The sequence below is a fragment of the Trichomycterus rosablanca genome, chromosome 11 (assembly GCF_030014385.1).
Source record: "Trichomycterus rosablanca isolate fTriRos1 chromosome 11, fTriRos1.hap1, whole genome shotgun sequence".
NCBI classification, from domain to species: Eukaryota; Metazoa; Chordata; class Actinopteri; order Siluriformes; family Trichomycteridae; genus Trichomycterus; species Trichomycterus rosablanca.
The window spans coordinates 9,140,929-9,163,011 of record NC_085998.1 but is presented as its reverse complement, the minus strand read 5'-3'; the positions used below and the strand labels follow the sequence as shown (position 1 = coordinate 9,163,011).

At 40.0% G+C, this 22,083-nt stretch overlaps 1 protein-coding gene across 1 annotated transcript in view; it reads right to left on the bottom strand.

The window, feature by feature from the left end:
• yap1 (Yes1 associated transcriptional regulator) overlaps nucleotides 1–22,083 on the bottom strand; it is a 53,081-nt gene that overhangs the window by 4,851 nt on the left and 26,147 nt on the right. The window contains exons 3-6 of the mRNA XM_063005130.1: nucleotides 16,510–16,628; nucleotides 14,638–14,751; nucleotides 4,334–4,512; nucleotides 2,242–2,375 (exon numbers count right to left, since the gene is read on the bottom strand). Coding sequence (XP_062861200.1) covers nucleotides 2,242–2,375; nucleotides 4,334–4,512; nucleotides 14,638–14,751; nucleotides 16,510–16,628 — 546 coding nt within the window. The remainder of the gene's footprint in view (nucleotides 1–2,241; nucleotides 2,376–4,333; nucleotides 4,513–14,637; nucleotides 14,752–16,509; nucleotides 16,629–22,083) is intronic.

Below are 22,083 nucleotides of genomic sequence, written 5' to 3'. Positions count from 1 at the left end.
ATGTTACATTTTATAATACTTCACAAGCTGGTGTTTGGTAAGTGCTGGGAATTGCAGCTCTCTGTAAACAGCTCAGTGTTCACATACAGTGTGAGAGCAAATACTGCAGCTTACCCTGACGAAGAGTAAGTGTGTGTGTAGGCAGTGCATGAGTGTAGCATGATGAATAGGGTCTTTGTATGAGCCTGTATGTGTGTGTATTTTAGAGGTAGATGGTCGGTTTCAGCCAGAGACCACATGTTCTCATGGACCAGTTCGCCTGTTCACAAGCCACCCCCCTTCCCCTAACAACCCCCCCTCCCCTTCCCAACACACACATACATATACACACGGACAGCATTGTTATCATACTAAAGGAGAAGATTCACAAATCATAGAAACTAGTTCTGGTTTATTGTGCTTAGTGATGGCTGGCAGAAAGAGAGTAAGTGCACTGTGGGAATATTGTTCATTTTACTCCTACACAGACAGAACACATCAGGTTCCTCATAATATACAAACAATATACTGATAAAATAGTGCGCTGTGTGAACTTAGAGAGAAAACCTGAAAACTTAATAATACATCTGCAGAGTGATAAGGAAAACGACCAACACTACGAATAAAAAACTAATTTATATACATGTGTTTACATAAGGTAGAAATATGTGTGTTTGAATCTGTTTGAATATGTGTGTCTATGTTTATTGTCGATGATTGAAAAAAACTGTGGTTCTAGATGTAAACATGGTAAATCTGTAACAGCTTATGTAATATAACATGGAACCATATTAAAAGAACTGTTGAATAAACCTAACAAAAAACAGATGTACCGATAACACAAATGCATTTACATTTACGGCATTTAGCAGACAGAAGTGTTACAGTATACATTCTGAGAAATTAAGGGTCTTGCTCAAAGGCCCAGCAGAAGCAACCTGGCAGTGGTGAGGCTTGAACCAGTGACCATTTGATTACTAGTCTAGGACCTTAACCACTACGCTACAACTGCCCCATTCATCTATAACTAAAAATAGAATCTTAATTAAGATGAACAAAGGTACTACGGCTGTTTAATAAAAACTGGCTGCTGTATTAAAAAATCCTAGCCAATCAAACACGGCAAGCATATTAAATTTGTTTGTATTAAATTAAGTAGTAGGAAATTAAAAATAGATTAATGTATTATAAAAGAAATAAAGTATTAAAGTGTTAAATAAAAAAAAAATTACATTAAAAAAGACAAACAAGTCAAAAGCACTGTTGGGAATTTGAACACTGGATCCCAGTAGTAGTGGGCTAGCCTAATTTACGTCTGCGCCACCCAAGTGCTGGAGACTATCCGAGCTTTTCAATATGTGCAAGGCACACAGTAACACCCTGGACGGGGTGCCAGTCCATCACAGGGCAGACACACACATACACACACCCATTCACTCACCTATAGGGCAATTCAGTGTCTTCTATTAACCTGACTGCATATTTTTGGACTGTGGGAGGAAACCGGAGCTCCCGGAGGAAACCCATGCAGACACACGGAAACCATGCAAACTCCACACAGAAAGGACCCGGACCACCCCGCCTGGGGATCAAACCCAGGACCTTCTTGCTGTGAGGCGACAGTGCTACCCACCGAGCCACCGTGCCGCCCCCAAGCAAACATTTCAATTAAAACAAAATAAAAGAAAAACTGAAAATAAAATAAAAAAGTGGACCAAACAACTATGTTTAAAACTAACAATTTTCCCTTTTATAGGGATATTCGGTCCCTACAGACCTGCACACACCTATGGACCAGAGGACGAGTTTCCCTAAATAACCACGTGATGGCGCACCTATGTTACAGGTGATGGAAAATCTGACAGGAAACTGATGCTCAATCTATGTTGAGCACTATTCTTCACCAGGGCTTTTGGTACAGATTAAAAAAATACTGTGTAATATTTCCAACAGTGAAGTACAATATTTAGCTTAGATCCTTACAACATTCCTACTCACTGATGAGCAGTGGACATTTTATTATTTTGGGACCTGGATGAAGCTTTGCTTCTGGTCATGGACTTTGAGCAGTTTTGACATGTTCTCCCTGTTGATTCCATCACAAATACATACAGTAAGTAAATGAGTATCTCTAAATGGCTCCAGGAGCAAGTGAATGGGTGAATGTGTTAATACCCTGCTGTGAACTGGTGTTGTTGATTCCTGTATGTGTCCAGTGTTTCTGAATATTAAAAGATGAACGCATAAATAAAAGTCAAATACCTGTTAAGAAAGGGGTCTGAGCTGTTGGTAGTCATGCTACGTCCATCTTGTCCCATGCCAGGAGACGACACTGGGTTCTGGGTGCCACCATCCTGCTCCATGCTTGTAGGCAGCTGGTTCCTCAGGGCCAGTTCCTACAGATACAGAAATACACCATGTTTACTATGATGCAACACTGATTTTATTTCTCACTAAGCAGTCACACACATTTGTCTGATTGATGTGTCCAGTATAGTAAATCACAGAGTCAGATGTGCAGCGGTAAACTGTGCTAGCTCACTTATGCTGGGATGCAGGATTCAAATCCCCAATGATGCTATCGAACAGTCAGGTGTCTACATACAGCAGCCTGTTTGGGGTGTGTTACTGCATTGTGGGATCCAGTGATTACGGGGAAGCCAGACCCAACGTGAGAAAGCAGTGAAAAAAAATTTATACCAATATCAATATTGGTTTTTCCAATATCTGATCAGTATCAGGTAATACTCAGATCTTTAAGAGGCCAACGTTAAACTTTGTGAATATATTTATGGAAAACATTCTTTGCTGCTTGACTACATTGTGCCAGGCTGAACATTTGGTAAATTAATTTAACATATTTTGCTTTATTTCTTTCTTAAAAGCAATACATGCTGTTGTTGGACCCCCTATATACATCTAGGTACGTCAATACTTATGGCTTTTGTGACCTTCTGAGAAGACATGGGAATAAGATGACACTTAGTTTAGTCAGAGAACAAACAATACAGGTTTTACCAATGCAGGCATGAAGACAAAACAACATCAGAACTTTTTATCCTCAGCCGTTTCCTTTATCAGCCTGTTGAATGATATTTTGATGCCCATCCCAGGTGACGTGTCATGAGTGACAGATCTGGTTTTTATTTGTTAAGAGATTGTGAAAGTCATTTTCTGTGAGCGTCCTGTGTGATATTTATGGCCTCTGTCCAACTGGGCGGGTAAATGCATGCTGCTATGGTGTGGGTTTATTGCATGTCATTAAGTGCAGGGTAGGGCGCAGGGTCAGATCCTTTTTTTATTGCACACTTCCTATGTGTAAAGATACGTAAATAATGATTTGGCCCTGGGTAACAAATGGGCACCATAATGGATATTAACTACAGGGTGTAGGGGCTGTTTCCTCTGTGTGAGTCATTAGGAATAAAGTAACCATTTGCAGTGAATCATCCAGTTTCACCAGCATCTGTGTGCTAGCTGGGTTTACAGGTAATCTTACAAGAAGAGTTTGGTTTATTTAGTACACGTGAGCAGCCGAAAGAGGAAAAAAGTGTGTTTGTGTGTTTCACAGGCCAAGTCAACACTGTGTTTACATTCCAAGGCAGCCCCCCTTTACCCACCCACACGGCACCGAGATCCCATCCCGTCTGCCCCCCTCCCACAAGTCCCCGTCTCTTCTTCCGATCCCTGACCTCTGTCAGGCATTCCCAACACCACACACACACTGACACACACACAAACATCAATCCAAGACCAAAGCAAAGCACTTGCTTCAATCAACACAGATTAACACCACCTCACTAGCTTTTTTGTCAGAATGTCAGCTAAATGAACCAGAACTGAAGTTAGCCACACCCAAAATGCTCTTCTGAATCCCTTTAAGCTACTGCTAAACTGCTGACTGGACTAAAATAAGTTTTTTTTGGCATTATTAATATCCCAGCCCGAACATAGGTGACTTCACCAGGAGAGAACATCAGGCTTTTAGTATGATTAATTGAGAGCTGCTTTAAAATAAGTTCAGGACTAAGTGCATGTTCTGAATCGGACTACGACCAGGAGCTGGTTTAGAATCCTGTCTGTGAGAACAAAAGCTTGGGGGTGGTATCATGGCAATTAATCTGTTAGTGGCAATACATTTAATCGAAGCTACTACAATAATAATAATAATAATAATAACTCAGACACTCATCCTGCATAATAGGTTGGCTCTTAACCTGGTGAAAATGAGGACCAGCTCTCATCAGGTTCACTGATTATTGACCCGGTACCATGTAAGGCTTTGTACACACTATTATAACATATTTTAATGTACAATTATTTTTTACCAACAGTAACAGTATGGATATCAGACCTGGGGTCTTGGGCGGAGCAGTTCCTGGTGCTTGAGCCTCAGTCTTTCCTTCTCCATCTGCAGCTGTTGTAGTCTCATCTGGTTGTTGCTCCCCAACACTGCTTGGTTCTGTGGGCTGGAGGGCAGCTGGGTACCCTGTTTCACTGGAGCACTCTGAGTAATGCGCTGCTGGTTCAAAGCTGCACATGGAAACACAGAAAGTTGCTTTATTGTATCTGTATTGATAATTTAATACATCTTGAAGGACTAACTTACTTAATATACAAACACTATTCAAACTCATCCATACTGGGCATGACTAATGAAAGATGAGATGTAAACATCTGTCCTGACAGTCAGATTAGTATAATTATCTATTATTATGGTATAAAATTGTGATTAGCCTTACTATGTAAAAGGCACATCAGCTAACTTGCTATGAAGAGTGCAACAATACATGTCAGTAAAACAACAGTAAAATGTTTACACACACTTGTAAAAGACGTGTCTTATAACAGTCTTGATATTTCAATGATTTCTGCTACAACAAAGTATCATTTCATTTTGTGCCGTGGCCTCCTCATTCCTCGTCAATGATTGCACTTATTCAAAAGTCCATGAAATGAAGACTGTCACCCAAACCATCACCCAAAGCTGAGGTGAAATCATCCCATATGGTCAGATGTAATCAAAGGCCGACCAATTAAATAGAAGCTACCAGGCTACAAGTGTCAACTGTCTGCAGTTAAGCAAGCTCTTTCTTTTGTATAAATGCCAACGCCCATGGTAAAGTAAACCCTGTCAACTGTTAGAAGCTGTAATTAGGAAGAGGCTGCTAAAACTTTCAGTGTTGGTATAAAAATATAATTAAATATAAATAAATTTTAGTAGAATTTCAACGCACATTCACATTCATAGGCAGGCCCGGCTTTAAATCTGATACAGGAATAACAAAAGCTTCGGTGGTAGATGTCTGGAGTCAACATGTCTACAATGTGAGGCGTGTTCAGGTGCTCCTAAACAATGCTCTTTAGTTCAATGGGTTGTCAACGCTGGGAAACCCATTAATGCATGTTAATGCGGTCATGTGTATTGCTGAGCCCTCGAATAACTAAAACAAATGGTGCTGATGGTGGGAGGTGTTACTGTAACCAAACCAGTGAGGATCTCTGTTTACTTATGCGTTTGAACCAGCCAGGAAAACAAAGCAGTTACGGGGCTGGCCTTGTCATGCAGAGGAACTCTGCCCAACCCCAGCCCCCCTACGAATCCCCCCCCCCCCTTCCCAGCCTCGTCACCATTCAATCACTGTGTGTTTACTTGCTCAGGCTTGAATGAGTCTCGGCTCGGCTCTCTCCATGGGAATCAGATCGGAGCCTTGCCACACACACACCCCTCCCCAACCAGGCCTTAAACTCTGTACTGGAGTGTGTGTGTGGGTGTGCTTACAGTGGTGATAAAGTGTGTGTTCTTTCATACCCTTATCTTACACAGATATGGGTCTATTGAAGCAGAACCGTGTGCAGTACAGTGTGTTAGTTATTCTCGGAGTAAAGCAGCTAATGAGCTGTTACACTGGAACCTGTTCCAGCCTGCTAAGTTTTGAAGCCGAAACTATAACACAATATACAACGTCACTCTAAAGCTGAAAGGAGGAGTTTGGCTAAAATAAAAAGCGCAAAATTTTCCATCCAAAACATGTAAAGTTAACGTGATTGAGGGACGAGTATTCTAAAATCCAGCTAACAGGCTAATGTAGCTAATATTATGGAAGTCTGCATTATTGCTAATGATCACAGTAAACAAATGCTTAAAGTTTTAATAAACTGATGGATGTGAATGATTATATTTCCAGAATATTTCTTGGTGGCACTGGATTCACTGTAACCCTGATCAACAGAAAATGGATGAATGCATGAATATAGTTTCACTTTGCATCACACAGCAGCAAATTTACTGACCTACACTGATGGGTTGCCAATCCATTATTATTATGTTTGTGCAAGGTATGGAGAAACCAGAAAACATAATGGAAGCCCACATATACAAGAAAGAACATGACAAACTCTTTACAGACAGTGACCAGAAACGAGGATCAAACCTGAGTCTCTATGGCACGTTGCTGTGAACCACTGTGCCACCCAGTTGAAAGATATGTAAATGCTTAAATCGCTCTGTTGTATTGGAAAAGCATGACACCAGACCCACCGTGACCCTGATCATAATGTGGTGGTAGATAGAAGTAAATATATGATTGCCTTTTTATAGCTCTATTTTAAGCTTACGTTTAAAAAACAGATTTTTTAGATTGCTGCTAATTTTGATGCAGATTTTGTTCCAGCAATGTGGATGATCATTAATACACCCATAGAAAACCTGACAAACAAGTACACTCTATGGTCAAAAGTATTTGGACACCTGGCCATAAGCTTGTTGAAAAGCCCATTTCAAAAGCAAATGGCACTAACATAGAGTGATTTTTTCAGACAGCCACTTTTCTGAGAAGCCTTCTCACAAGACATAAAAGTATGTCTGTGGGAATTTGTGCCCATTTAATCAAAATACCATTTGTATGGCTGGGCAGTGATGCTGGTCAAGAAAGCCTTAATTGATGTGCCAATTCATTCCAAAGCTGTTCATTAAGGCTGAGCTCAGGGCTCTGTGCAGGACACTGGAGTTTTTTTAAACCAAAGATTTTCTTCATGTCTTTATAGAGCTTGCTTTGTTCACAGGGACACAGTCATGCTGGATCAGGAAAGGCCTTCCCTAAACTGTTGCTGCAAATTGGGTAGCATATGATTTCCATTATGTAATCAATTTATTACTCCTGTTAGCAATTGTTGTTAGCAATTAGAAGGGGTGTCCCAATACTTTTGTCATTATATTGTACAAGTACTGCAAGAAATGTAAATTATTAATATTGTAACGTGTCTGACCTGAGTCAGTTATGGTCAGGATAAAGCAATTTGAATAAATAAAGATTAAACAATGTGGCCGGAAAGCACTACAGACAAACAAACTTATTTTTTACAAACAAGACATGATGTGAGAAGCAGGTAATTTAAGATTTAGACGTGCCTTAGACAAGCCTTCTGGTTCAAAACTTAATAAGCAGACTTTAGACAGCTTTATAGATCTACCAGTTTTGCTTTAATTGGACACAAATTTACCATTGCAACTAAACCAGTTTTTTGGAGAAAAAGCTGTGACGACAGGAAGATGTCCCGACAGTTTCTGACAGACTCCATGAATCCCAGAGATAAAGCAGGATAGCAACAGGAGAGCACAGATAAGCCCTAATGCTATCTCTTCTTTGTCTTTTTCACGCTCGTGTGAAACACGTTGCAGCCGCGCCGGCTCTTATCAGCCCTTCATACTTTACCAACACCAGCAGAATCATCTGCACGGGCAGGCAGGCAGGACCCAGGGCATGCTGGGAAACTTCCGGAAACACTTTGGCAGTGAAGCAGGGCACGGCCCCTTTGAAGCCCCTGCAAATATTTGCATGCTGTCTAGTTAACACGGTTGTTTCTTTGAAACATCCTGCTGATAAAGTTGTGACCGTGAGAAAGAATAAAGAAAAGCATTTCTCTTATAATCGTCTATATGTTCCATGTGGGAGGCTAGACAAACAAAATAAATCTCTTATAAAACGTCTTACATTGTGTAGCACAGTGTGAAATGAGCAGTCGCAGTCAAACAGTTATTATGGGTGGGTCAGAAAAACGTAAACATTGAATTTTGAAAGTGGTAATGCCAATCACCCAATCTGATTAGTTAAAAAGTATCATAACACTAAATATATTTGAAACCCTTGGTACTGTTTTTTGATTTAAGTTTTTCATTAGATTTTTCAAAGGTCAAAATAATGCAGACTATCTTATTATTATTATCATCATCAAAAAAGTGGGTTTTTGAATATGATTATAATGTTGTTAATAATAAAGTATTAAATTTAAAAAATGAAAATAAAGATCATAGCTAAAGAAAAACACACTGATCCACAATGATAACTTCTACTTAATGTATCTGCATTTTTTTTTGGCAGCCCTCGTATTTAGGCGTCACCACAGCATCCGCATACCTGATTTGGCCAAAGCGACTGAATACAGTTTAAGCAACTGAGGGCTAAGGACCTTGCTCAGGGGCTGAACAGTAGTGGTGGTAAGGTTTGAACCAGCTAGAAGCAGTTTTAATGCCAGATGCCACTCCTGATGAAACCTTCTTTAATTAATCTGTGCTTGGGACCAGGACTATGAGCGCCCCGACAAGTGCATCTCCCAATAGCTATGCTATTTGGAAAAAAAAGGGGGAAGGGGGTGGCACATCCTTTCTCTGATATTCAAATATGACGCTGGACATATGATGAAGCCCAATAATATTTAATGTTAAACTTGATAAACCTTAAGATATTGATACTGAGCTCTGATTCTGATGTATATCAGAAACCAAGACACAGGCCTGAATTATCTAATAATTATGAACAGCAGCAGCAGTTATAAAGCAGTTACACATATGAACACTGTATATGGATACTGCAGCCTTAACCTTGCATGGTCTTTTTCTCATTGGCTGTTTTGAATAACTAATTATTTTTGTTCTTAATTGTTGTGTGAAGCCAAAAAAAGCGAAAGAGAACATCCTCACTAATGCAGCTGCAGTAACCTCTGACAGTACTGAAATTTCAGAAAGAATAAATACATTAAAGCACACTGAAAGTATACTGGTTTGATTTTTGATGATCACAGAGAAACACAGATTCCTACACTGTGGATATTTCTGATTTGTTAGGATGAACGCTGCTCTTTGCGTGCGCACAGGGAACACATCATGCTGAAGTCACGGTAACCGTTTACACATGTTTATCTAAACCGTAAAGCTTCGGTAAAGCTTGTGTGAAAAGTTCAGCGTGTGTGTATATGTGAGTCAGAATTAGCTCATAGCTCTGGAAAAGTTGAGAGCTTTATAAGAGAGTGACATCACTCTGCATCAGGCAACAAGGTGCCAACTTCAGCGCTCAAGTGGCATGATGATCGGGGCGGAAAAACAGTGATAACCTGATAGCCTATTCAACAGCATAAAAAACTGAAATATTTAGTGTGTGCGTGTGAGTGTATAGTGTGTACAGAGTGTATAGTGTCTACAGTGTGTGTATAGTGTCTTTATTGTGTTCAGAGTGTGTTGTGTGCAGTGCATGATGAGCATTGAATATATAGTGTGTGCAGGGTGACTCATGTGCAGTGGGAACAGTTTGTCCAAAGTGTAGAGTGTACAGTGTGTGAGTGTGTGTGTGGTGTGTAGTGTGTCCAGAGCGTATGCAGTGTGTGTAGTGTATCATGTGCAAAGTACACAGTGTGCACAGTTTGTGCAAAGTGTAGTGTGTGCAGTGTGTGTGGTGTGTAGTGTGGCCAGAGCATATGCAGTGTGTGCAGTGTATTATGTGCGAAGTACACAGTGTGTACATTGGGAACAGTTTGTGCAAAGTGTAGTGTTTGTGTGGTGTGTAGTGTGTCCAGAGCATATGCAGTGTGTGCAGTGCATCATGTATGTAGTACACAGTGTGTACAGTATTTCTAGAGTGTGTGTGTGTGTGCACATCGGTGGTCTCTTTTGCAGACTGTGTGTGAAAAACAGCATAAAGGCTCCATTTGGGAACATTTAGCACCGCCCAGTTAGCAAAGTTCTTCCTCCCACCCATCCACTCTGGAGAATCCGCAGACGCATGTCGGCTCTTTTTTTCTTCTGTTCCTCTGTTTTTCTTTTTTCCTTTCCTTTTTTGTTCCCTTCCCCCTCTGTTAGGCTCAGTCAGCTCCCCCTCCACGTCCCTCCTTTCCTACCCCCTCTCTATCCCTCTTTCCCGTTCTCTGTATTTGGTGAAAGGTCTGGAAGAGATTAGGTGCAATGCTGCAGTATAAAGAGATCTGGCTGAGACTCAAGTCCGTCTGCATGAGCAGCAGAAAAGTGTCCTGCCCTCTCCGGGCCTCATTCGGGACAGAGGGAGGAAGGGGGCGAGGAGGAGAAGTGTGAGAGAAGGGCAAGAGGGAAAGAAAAAAATAAATAGAGACGAAGAAAAAAAGATGCATGAAAGGGCAGGAAAGTCACTCTTTTCTACCCCTTTCTCTATAATTACATAGGAAGGCCAAGCAAATAAAAAACATTTGAATGCACGTGTGTCTACATATTTACAGTAATGAGCCACCAGCCAACAGACCTGCTGAGACATGGACTCCACAAGACTGAAGAAGTTCTGTGGTATCTGGTACCAGGACATTACCAGCAGGCCCTTTAACTCCTGAATGTGCAAGGTGGATAATCTTATAGTACTGTACATCATCTTGGCTGACCACATGATTTCTAAAGTGCCCATTGTAAGCTCTTTTGGCAATGAACAGAAGTTAGCACGGGCAATCTGACTGTAATTCTTGTGACAGTAGAATCTGTTTGATTGAGTGTAGATCAGGGATTTAACCAAAAATCAGGGATTGGTTTTGTAACCAATAACCAACAAACCTATAGCATCCCATCAAAGCGCAGTACAGAGTTGAATATTAATGGGTTACACGAGCTTTATTGATTAACACAGTGTAGCGTAGCTAAAGTGGCAGTTTTATAGAGAAGTAAGGTGAACATAAACACTGTCAGCAGAACCAGTTCAGCTTTCAGAACAGATTAACATGCAGTCAAATTAATTTAACTAGCTTCACCGTTTGTGATTTTAAAGCTTAAATAGTTAGCTTCAAATCCACATGCAGCTGTACACAGCTGGTGCCGCACACTGAGGGTGGGTCAGCGTGTGTTTCAAATCAGTTTTTTTACTTTGTACAGACTGTACCTGCTCTCTCAACTGAAATAAAGCTTCAGCTGTTGGAATTGAATTAAAATGCCCATTTAACCAATAACTCTAACCAGTTAACTGTTAACTGACAAAGAAGTCTTCATTCGATTAATCAATGACAACCCTGGTGTGGATGGATTAACGTTGTTGGAAAGATCATTCTTTCAGTTTGTGTAGAACATAATAATAAGCACTTATTTACCAACTTAAGATAAAAAAAGAGGAGTTTTGTTGTCACTTTTGGTAACTTGCCATAGAAGCGGTTTGGCTTTTCAGAAGTTTGTTTTGGGCTGATCTCAGAGGTTAAACACAGACCAGATTCTCAGTAAAGACTTAAGCTCCACTAGCTGCTCTCTCACTCACATCAGGTCTGATTGTGGGGCCCACCAGACTCGTACATTCAGTACTTATAAATCTTCAAAGAGCAAACAGCGTCTGCACTGCGGTTCTGCCCCTCCGAATCTGCACCACTTTCCACTTTCACCATTTATAAAATCTGCTCTGTAACGTCAACAGACTTTTACACAGATTGAAAAAAGAAGCTCTGAGTGTTCACACATGTAGAAAGAAAGGGGTGCAAGGCAAGGGAAAGAAGTTTTAGGATGAAGGGAGGGCACTTCTGACCGTGAGTAACTGAAAGTGACATAAGCAGACACTTTCATCTCTTTGTGAGCTGAACTGACAGGGATTAGAGGGGGAGAGAGGGCAGGGGAGGGTGGGCTAGAAATGAGACAGTTTTCACTAGGACCACCAAAGCTGACCACCAGTACACGACCCTAAACTTCTGCAGAGATTGTTTTAAATGGCATATGGAGAAATTAAAGAAGTGATTCAGCAACTAAAAAAAAAATCTATATTTATACAAAGTTTATCAGTCAAAGGTCTGAAATGTGTTTTAGTTTTGCACTGCCTAATGTAGCTTTATTTTTGTTTTAAATAAGCGTCAACTAGAAACTGAAAGTCAGGAGTTAATAACTTACTGTAGGTCCACACAATTACTCACTTTTCACCCAAACCTAGAGGCAAATAAATGTAGCCCATTTGCCTCCTGCATGTTTTTGGAAGGTAGGGGGAAACCAAAGTATCCAAATAAAAAAACCCACACAGACAAACAATTGCACAATTTCTTACAGATAGAAACCAGAGGTTAAGACTGAACCCAGGTTCTTGAACCAGCTGTGCCACCACGCCTCACTTACATAACGTTTTACACAAAATCCTTTCTCTAAACACTCCCCTAAATCCTGCTTTGAACACTGTTCTTTGACACACGATCAGATTTTGCTTTAAGCTTTTTTAGTTTTGCACTAAAGCTAAGAATTTAAAGAAGCTAACAAAAAAATTCACACACATTCGTCACATAAAATGAGATGGTGACTAGAAATTTGGCTAAAACCAGACAGTGTTACATAAATGTTGCATAATAAAAATCACCATATATATAATCATATCACCCAGCGCTACTTTAAACGGGAAGTTCAAGCAAGGGTCAAAATCATAGAAGACTATGTTCAAACGTAAACACCAAACACCAAACTTATTTTGGCGGAACAATTCCATTTCCATAATTACATCCTACATAAGTTTTTTAACAAACTATTCCTTTGTTATATGACTGTTATGACCCTCGTTTAATCCTTATGTAGTTGCGAAGAATATAGTGAGTACTGTAAGTATGTGTTTGATGACAGGAATTGAATAATTTTGTGAGGACACTAATAGCTGAGTCATGAGTAAGCTAACCACAAGATGAGTCAAAGGAAGTGGGAATAGAATTAAATTTCACCTGACCTGCTTTCTCCTAAAGGCTGCCCATGAACTCCACATAAATCCCATTGGTTCTGGAATGGATCCATGTGTATGGGGTTTAAATACTTTAATCATATGATGTAGCTTAGTAGATAAAGTTTTTTTTCGGTAACTAGTGTGATATCAGAGCAGATTAAATTTTAAACTATATATTATATACAGTAGACCCTTGAGTTACGAACGGTTTACCATACGAACATTTCGGGTTACCAGTGATGTTTTTTCAACCTAACGTACGAACAAATTTCGGATTATGAACCGAAAATTGAACATATCTATCACTATTTGTTGTTGTATAATTACTCCTGCCAGTAGCTGTCACTGTGTATCAGACACAGGGGACAGTTAGTAAGAGAGAAGAAGGAAGTTATTCTTTCATACAATTACACCTACAAAATACAACACTATTAAAATAAAGAAGAAAATAATAGAGAAATATGAGAGTTATTGTTGTTTCTGGTAGATACATTTTATAAAAAAGAAGGAAATGTATTATGGTGTATAGTACAGCACATGTTCTGCACTGAAATGTGATGTGTTTTTTATGTACAGTACTACTGTGTATTGTTGTTCATTATTGTTTATTACAGTATTATCTATTCTATAATTTAAGTATAAATTCAGGTATAAATATAGTTGTATTTAAAACAAAAAAGACCATTAAGACATTAGAGAGGTTAGGTAAGGGGGTGGTTTGGGAGGTCTGGCACAGATTAATTTTATTTACATTATTTCTTATGGGAAAAATAGGTTTAACTAACGAACATTTTGACTTAAGAACAGCCCTTCAAAACCAATTAAATTAGTAAGTCAATGGTCTACTGTATAGCTTTGTGAGGGGTATTATTACTGTCCAGCTGGAGAAAAGAAACTTGACGTCAATCAAACTTTTCTGTAAAGTGGATTTTTTAAAGCACTTTGGTTTTAGGATGGCAGCGCTTATTAAAAATGTCCGCTTCCAGTAGGAACACATTGTAAAATAGGTGCTGATGTTTGAGGAAAAAACAAGAACATACTCTAACAATATGTGTACATGTTAGCAGTTTACCACGGAACCTAGCTAAGCTAGCACATTTACTGTGTGTGTTTTTTTAAATGCAGTTCAGATTTATTCATAAGAGACTATCTGATCTATTATATGAAACTACACCAACTATCACAACTAAATATTAACTAAACATCACCAACTAAATATTACCAATATAAATTAAAAAGTGAAGAATGTGGATAATTAAAAACTAAAAACTAAAGGTGTCATCTAAAAGCTCATAAGAATGGTGGAGGAAAAATAATAAAAATATAGCTCATGATTTCTTTGACTTAGAGCTGGGTAGTAAAGAGAGTTTTTCAGTTAAATAAAAAATGTGAATACCACTGGCACAGAGAATAATAAACTTTCTAATTTTTCCTTATTAATTTAACAACTAAAAACTAATTATCCAACAATAAAAGCTAAAAAAAAAAAAAAAACTGACTAAAAACTAACAAAACCCCCACAAACACTAAAGCAAAACTAAATGTCAAACTGGTGGTACAGATGAGACCACCATGAAATAAGGAAATCCAGGGTTGTGCTCGATGGACATGTTCGTGGTTAGTGTTCATAGTGAGCTGTGGGATTTTTTCTTTTTACAAAATATGCTGTGATTTAAATTTTGACAATCATTGCTGTAGAGCTCACCAAAGCGTGGGTCGAGCCTTGGGTCCAGCCAGGACGTGGTTTTATTCTTGTGGTTGATGTAGTAGATCTCTCCCTCTGGGGTAATGGCCTGTTCCCATCCTTCAGGAAGAGGACCTGACAGGAAACAGCCAGGATAAAAGCCAAACATTTACACAACAATGTTGCTACACTGTTTATATATTTACTGCTAATTAATAACTGTGTATTTCAGCCAAAACCACTGCCAACAAGTGAGAGCAATCTTCATGGACATTTACTGGCAGTGAAATGGGTAGAACTGTTAAGCTCAGTGACTTTTATTGTGACATTTATATACTGTAAGTTCCCATTTTTAAATGTATTTAATTGTTTATCTGCTAGAGCTGCATTGCTCGACTGTACAGCTATTGGTGTTGTGTTACTAGTTACTGGGGTATCATCTAGGAGCAACCACAGCTCAGCCATGAAGACACAAGCACAAAACAAGACCATGAAGTTAAAAAGTGTGTAGCATATAAATTCAGCTATCCTCAGAAGAAGATCTTTTTATCAGTAGCATAATAGATGAATTACCATGTGCAAGGCCAAGGGTTGGCTGGCATTGTGTACAGCACATAAGCCACGCCATCTGCGCGTCTGCTAATCAAATATGATTTATTTTGCTTTACCAGCTGAGTATGTAAAATGATTTAGTATGTTTTTTAAAGCCAAAATGAAAGCCTTAAGTGCTTCTGACCAATGAGAGATGAAATAAAGAACAGAGTGGTTATGTGGGGCAGGATTGGTCATGTTTTACGACTGCCAGTTTTCATCCAGGCCCTATAGCTCACAGATAAACATCACCTGAGTATGTTCTGCACCTGCATTCAAACTCTGCTCATCCGGCTTCCATTATACACACTGACAATTATATTCTAATAAACCTGCTCACAGTTGGTTTGTCAATGCAAGTTTTCATAGCAAGAGCACATTATGCAATTCCTAGCCCCGTTTCTCCATCAGTAACTATTTTTCGGAAACTATTTAGCCTGCAATTGTTTAGAGAGTACACTGTGTGTACTGTGCACTGTTTAGCAACTCGATTTCTTCAGTCACCAATCAACATGTTTGAAATTATTAGACATCACTCATGTAGTGTCACTCCCCAAAGTCTTGCAAAACAAATTATTACAAATAGCCTGTTCAGTAGCAAGAAACACTGAAAAAAGGTCTGTTAATACATTATTAATGTACGAGGAGTGTATTAGATGGTGAATGTAATAGAATTTATTTATTAGGATTTTAACGTCATGTTTTACACACTTTGGTTACATTCATGACAGAAACTGTCATTATTCATTACACAGTTCATCAGTTCACAAGTTTAATGTCAAACACAGTCATAGACAATATTGTATCTCCAATTCACCTCACTTGCACGTCTTTCAACTGTAGGAGGAAACCGGAGCTCGAGGAGGTAACCCACACAGACACGGGAAGAACACGCAAATTCCACACAGAAAAGACTGGACCTCCCATCTGGGGATCGAACCCAGGACCTTCTTGCTGTGAGGCGACAGTGCTACCCACTGAGCCATCGCGTCACCTGCATGTAATATTTACAATATAAAAGTATAACACTGTGTCACTCTACACACAGAGTAGGGGAATGTTGCTGTGTCCCAAATACAATAAGATCAACTGCAAAGTTTGCTTAATTTGAATTCTGGAGTGTGGTTGCAGAAGCAGCACATTTAGCTTTCTGGGTGCATCAAGGTTAAGGCACAATAGCCAAATATTTCATGCCATTCATTTCAGGCAGTGTGAAACCCAACCAATTTTCATGTAGCGTCCACAATCCAATTGACCACAAGTGAACAAATCATCAAGTTGTGTGCAAGAAGTGTCACATACCTGTCGCTGGGTTTAAAAGGTTCTGCTGCTGAACAGGTACAGGGCTAGCAGGGTTTGCCTGGTTTATCTGGATCATGGCTTTGCGGGGGTCCTGCCAGGTGGTCGACTGGTCAATGTGGCTGCAAAAACAAAAACAGACATGAGCAAAAGTATTCCAGCCTTACGTTTATTACATTAATCATGAGTCACATCATTCAGCTTTATTAGAAACTTTTTATTTTGTTCCTGGTAACAATGAGCACAAGGCAGGAATTCATCACGAAAACAGTGCCAGTCCATCACAGGGCATGACACATTTATTCCATCTATGGAGAAACTGAAGAACCTGGATTAAACCCAGGTGTAGTCAGTGAAAACAATTCCAAATGTGCACCTGGACTCAAAAGGAAAGTTAAATTCTGTCAAGGTAGCCAAGTTAGTTAGCAACCTATTGTTTGCAGTTTCTATTCTTGCAAAAGTTAAATTTGAGCTAAGACACCGTAACTACATTACTTAATTAGTTTAGAAACTATGTGTGACTGACTGTTACCACATAAAACATGGGATTTGATCCAATTTTTAGATGATACAGCATGTAACAAAAGTCAACAATCCACATTATTTCATTTGAATCTTATCTGACTGCTAATAAGTCTCAATTGATCTAATAGATCATGGGAGCACTGAACAGGATGCCAGTCGATTACAGGGCATCACACACTCATTTAGTCACTCATTTATACCCAAACTTAGCAGCCTGTCCTGTTGAAATGTTTTGAGGTTAGAGGAAACTAGTGTACCTGAAAAAACCCACATACAGTAACAAGAGATGAGAATGAACCTGCTGGCACCCACATTCACAGCATGTTGGAAGTGATGCCACAGGTGGCAGTTGAGCTCAGCATAAAATGCTCTTTAAAAATGGAGCAGAAGGTTGAGGGTTCAAAGAGAGCCTCTGTGTATTATATTTAGAGGAGATGTATTAAAGGGAGATGGAAAATAACGTTTCGGAATTAGCACTGACGTAGTGAGAGTTTGTTCCAGTCTCTCCATGACTGTTTGGCAGGTACAACATTAGTGATATCATCGTCTACTCTTCAAAACAGTAGTTCATGGAAAAAACAATATTTAAATGACCTTTTGCTGACTATTTGGAGATGTAACAGCCTGGATAGAACCATAACTGCATTTTCATTTCAGTCTTAATCACTGACTAATGTGATTTTTACCATATTAACCAGTACTTCTCAACCCGCAGTGCTACAGACCGGACGTTTATGACAAAGCAGCCTCATTTTGTGTTTTTGTCATGCAGACTTATTATTTCAGCCCCATAAATCAAGGGTTGTAACTATAAAAACCAAAAAACAAACACCAACATCTCTTGGATAACCGACTACATTTAAGGCAAGCTGAGAGGTGTGGCATTTTTATTTTTCATCCAACCGTTTCTGTCGTAACATGCACAGACGCTAAAGAAGGCTGAACTCGGCTGATAAAACACAGGCGGTCAAGTTTGTGTGCAGAGACTAAAAATAGTCTTGTATTGGGAGCTCATTTCACAAATTGGAGTTTACAGTCTGGTAGTGCAGCAGTAGGAGGAAAAGTAGAGGACGAGCTGAGCACAGTCAACTTTGGCCCAGATTAGAATGAGTTACTCATGAGCGGCACAATGGAAGATCACACAAGTCAAAGAAACTGAGAGCCTTTCAAGGAAATCCAACACACACACACACACACACACACACACACACACACACACACACTTACTTACTTATGTTTATACAGTCACCAAACAAAGTCTGTACACCATGAGAGAGGGTTTGTACCAGTTGGTCCTGTGGGGTTTGCATGGTGCTCTCAGTTTGCTACACTTTAAAGGTTGAGCAATCTGTCAACTGTTGGGTTGGATAATCACGGGTGGTGAAACTCAGCCTCCCAAACAAATAGCAGCTTTCACACACACACGGTTTCATTTTGTTTCAAAGGCATATTTTTTTATTTGATGGGTTTAAAATGTGCACAGCATGTCATTATTTAGCTGAAAAACAGGCAAATCTGGGTAAACAAGTGCAACAAAAATGAGCAGCCAATCACAAACGTGTAGTTATTTCACTACTAGCACTTCATTTAAAATGAAATGTACTGCTTAACACAATGTTCTGTTTGTAATTTAACAATACTTTATTATCATTTCTTAAGGTAGCTAGCTATCTAAAAGCAGCACTGCACCAATCTGCAGCCGGCTTAACATTACCTTCCCAGCTTTACCCAGATGCAGTAAAAATTATTTACATTAACAACATTCATTAACCTCTTTTATCCAAAGTAATGGTTGTTGCCAAATACATCAATTCTGAGCAATTGATCGTTGGGGGCTTTGCTCAGGAGCCCAATTTAGCATTTAGCAGACACTTTTATCCAAAAGCAACTTACAGTACTGTGACAGTTTATTGTCTAAGCAATTGAGGGTTAAGGACCTTGCTCAAGGGTCCAACAGTGGCAACCTGGCAGTGATGGGGCTTGAACCAGCGACCTTTCGATTACTAGTCCAGTAACTTAACCACTAGGCTACAACTGCCCTAGCAACTTGGCAGTGGTGGGGCTTGACCCAGCAACCTTCACTTGTCCTGTACCTTACCCACTGAGCTACCACCCCTACCAATATTGCATAATTTTAGTCCTAAGTTGTACAGCACAGCTGAAGATGATGTTTATATTTCTAAAAATGGTGTTGCTTCCACGGCCACCGCTTTTACATCGTCCAGAAAAAATACTCAGTGGGTACCTGCTACATGGCTTAAACATTTTACCCTGGTAACAGTCAGTAATAACCTTGTGTTGTGACAGACAGCACCCATATTTTGTGTTTGATTTGTCAATACCAAGAATTATGTACCATTTTAACACAGCATGAAGTTTGCTAACAAGGCTTATGAGTTCAAAGTAAAAATTCAAACCCATGTCAGAACTGGAAAATAATACAAAACATTCATATATACTGTATATATATATATATATATATATATATATACAGTGTATCACAAAAGTGAGTACACCCCTCACATTTCTGCAGATATTTAAGTATATCTTTTCATGGGACAACACTGACAAAATGACACTTTGACACAATGAAAAGTAGTCTGTGTGCAGCTTATATAACAGTGTAAATTTATTCTTCCCTCAAAATAACTCAATATACAGCCATTAATGTCTAAACCACCGGCAACAAAAGTGAGTACACCCCTAAGAGACTACACCCCTAAATGTCCAAATTGAGCACTGCTTGTCATTTTCCCTCCAAAATGTCATGTGATTTGTTAGTGTTACTAGGTCTCAGGTGTGCATAGGTAGCAGGTGTGTTCAATTTAGTAGTACAGCTCTCACACTCTCTCATACTGGTCACTGAAAGTTCCAACATGGCACCTCATGGCAAAGAACTCTCTGAGGATCTTAAAAGACGAATTGTTGCGCTACATGAAGATGGCCAAGGCTACAAGAAGATTGCCAACACCCTAAAACTGAGCTGCAGCACAGTGGCCAAGATCATCCAGCGTTTTAAAAGAGCAGGGTCCACTCAGAACAGACCTCGCGTTGGTCGTCAAAAGAAGCTGAGTGCACGTGCTCAGCATCACATCCAACTGCTGTCTTTGAAAGATAGGCGCAGGAGTGCTGTCAGCATTGCTGCAGAGATTGAAAAGGTGGGGGGTCAGCCTGTCAGTGCTCAGACCATACGCCGCACACTACATCAAATTGGTCTGCATGGCTGTCACCCCAGAAGGAAGCCTCTTCTGAAGTCTCTACACAAGAAAGCCTGCAAACAGTTTGCTGAAGACATGTCAACAAAGGACATGGATTACTGGAACCATGTCCTATGGTCTGATGAGACCAAGATTAATTTGTTTGGTTCAGATGGTCTCAAGCATGTGTGGCAGCAATCAGGTGAGGAGTACAAAGATAAGTGTGTCATGCCTACAGTCAAGCATGGTGGTGGGAATGCCATGGTCTGGGGCTGCATGAGTGCAGCAGGTGTTGGGGAGTTACATTTCATTGAGGGACACATGAACTCCAATATGTACTGTGAAATACTGAAGCAGAGCATGATCCCCTCCCTCCGGAAACTGGGTCGCAGGGCAGTGTTCCAGCATGATAATGACCCCAAACACACCTCTAAGACGACCACTGCTTTATTGAAGAGGCTGAGGGTAAAGGTGATGGACTGGCCAAGCATGTCTCCAGACCTAAACCCAATAGAACATCTTTGGGGCATCCTCAAGCGGAAGGTGGAGGAGCGCAAAGTCTCGAATATCCGCCAGCTCCGTGATGTCGTCATGGAGGAGTGGAAAAGCATTCCAGTGGCAACCTGTGAAGCTCTGGTAAACTCCATGCCCAGGAGAGTTAAGGAAGTTCTGGGAAATAATGGTGGCCACACAAAATATTGACACTTCAGGAACTTTCACTAAGGGGTGTACTCACTTTTGTTGCCGGTGGTTTAGACATTAATGGCTGTATATTGAGTTATTTTGAGGGAAGAATAAATTTACACTGTTATATAAGCTGCACACAGATTACTTTTCATTGTGTCAAAGTGTCATTTTGTCAGTGTTGTCCCATGAAAAGATATACTTAAATATCTGCAGAAATGTGAGGGGTGTACTCACTTTTGTGATACACTGTATATATATATATATACAGGGTGGGCCATTTATATGGATACACCTAAATAAAATGGGAATGGTTGGTGATGGGTCATGTGACACATCAAACTTATTGAGAATTTCACAAGAAAAACAATGGTGTGCTTGGTTTTAACGTAACTTTATTCTTTCATGAGTTATTTACAAGTTTCTGACCACTTATAAAATGTGTTCAAAGTGCTGCCCATTGTGTTGGATTGTCAATGCAACCCTCTTCTCCCACTCTTCACACACTGATAGCAACACCGCAGAAGAAATGCTAGCACAGGCTTCCAGTATCCGTAGTTTCAGGTGCTGCACATCTCGTATCTTCACAGCATAGACAATTGCCTTCAGATGACCCCAAAGATAAAAGGGGGTCAGATCGGGAGACCTTGGGGGCCATTCAACTGGTCCACGACGACCAATCCACTTTCCAGGAAACTGTTCATCTAGGAATGCTCGGACCTGACACCCATAATGTGGTGGTGCACCATCTTGCTGGAAAAACTCAGGGAACGTGCCAGCTTCAGTGCATAAAGAGGGAAACACATCATCATGTAGCAATTTCAAATATCCAGTGGCCTTGAGGTTTCCATTGATGAAGAATGGCCCCACTATCTTTGTACCCCATATACCACACCATACCATCAATTTTTGTGTTCCAACAGTCTTGGAGGGATCTATCCAATGTGGGTTAGTGTCAGACCAATAGCGGTGGTTTTGTTTGTTAACTTCACCATTCACATAAAAGTTTGCCTCATCACTGAACAAAATGTTCTGTGTAAACTGAGGGTCCTGTTCCAATTTTTGTTTTGCCCATTCTGCAAATTCAGTGCGCCGATCTGGGTCATCCTCGTTGAGATGCTGCAGCAGCTGGAGTTTGTAAGGGTGCCATTTGTGAGTAGCTAATATCCGC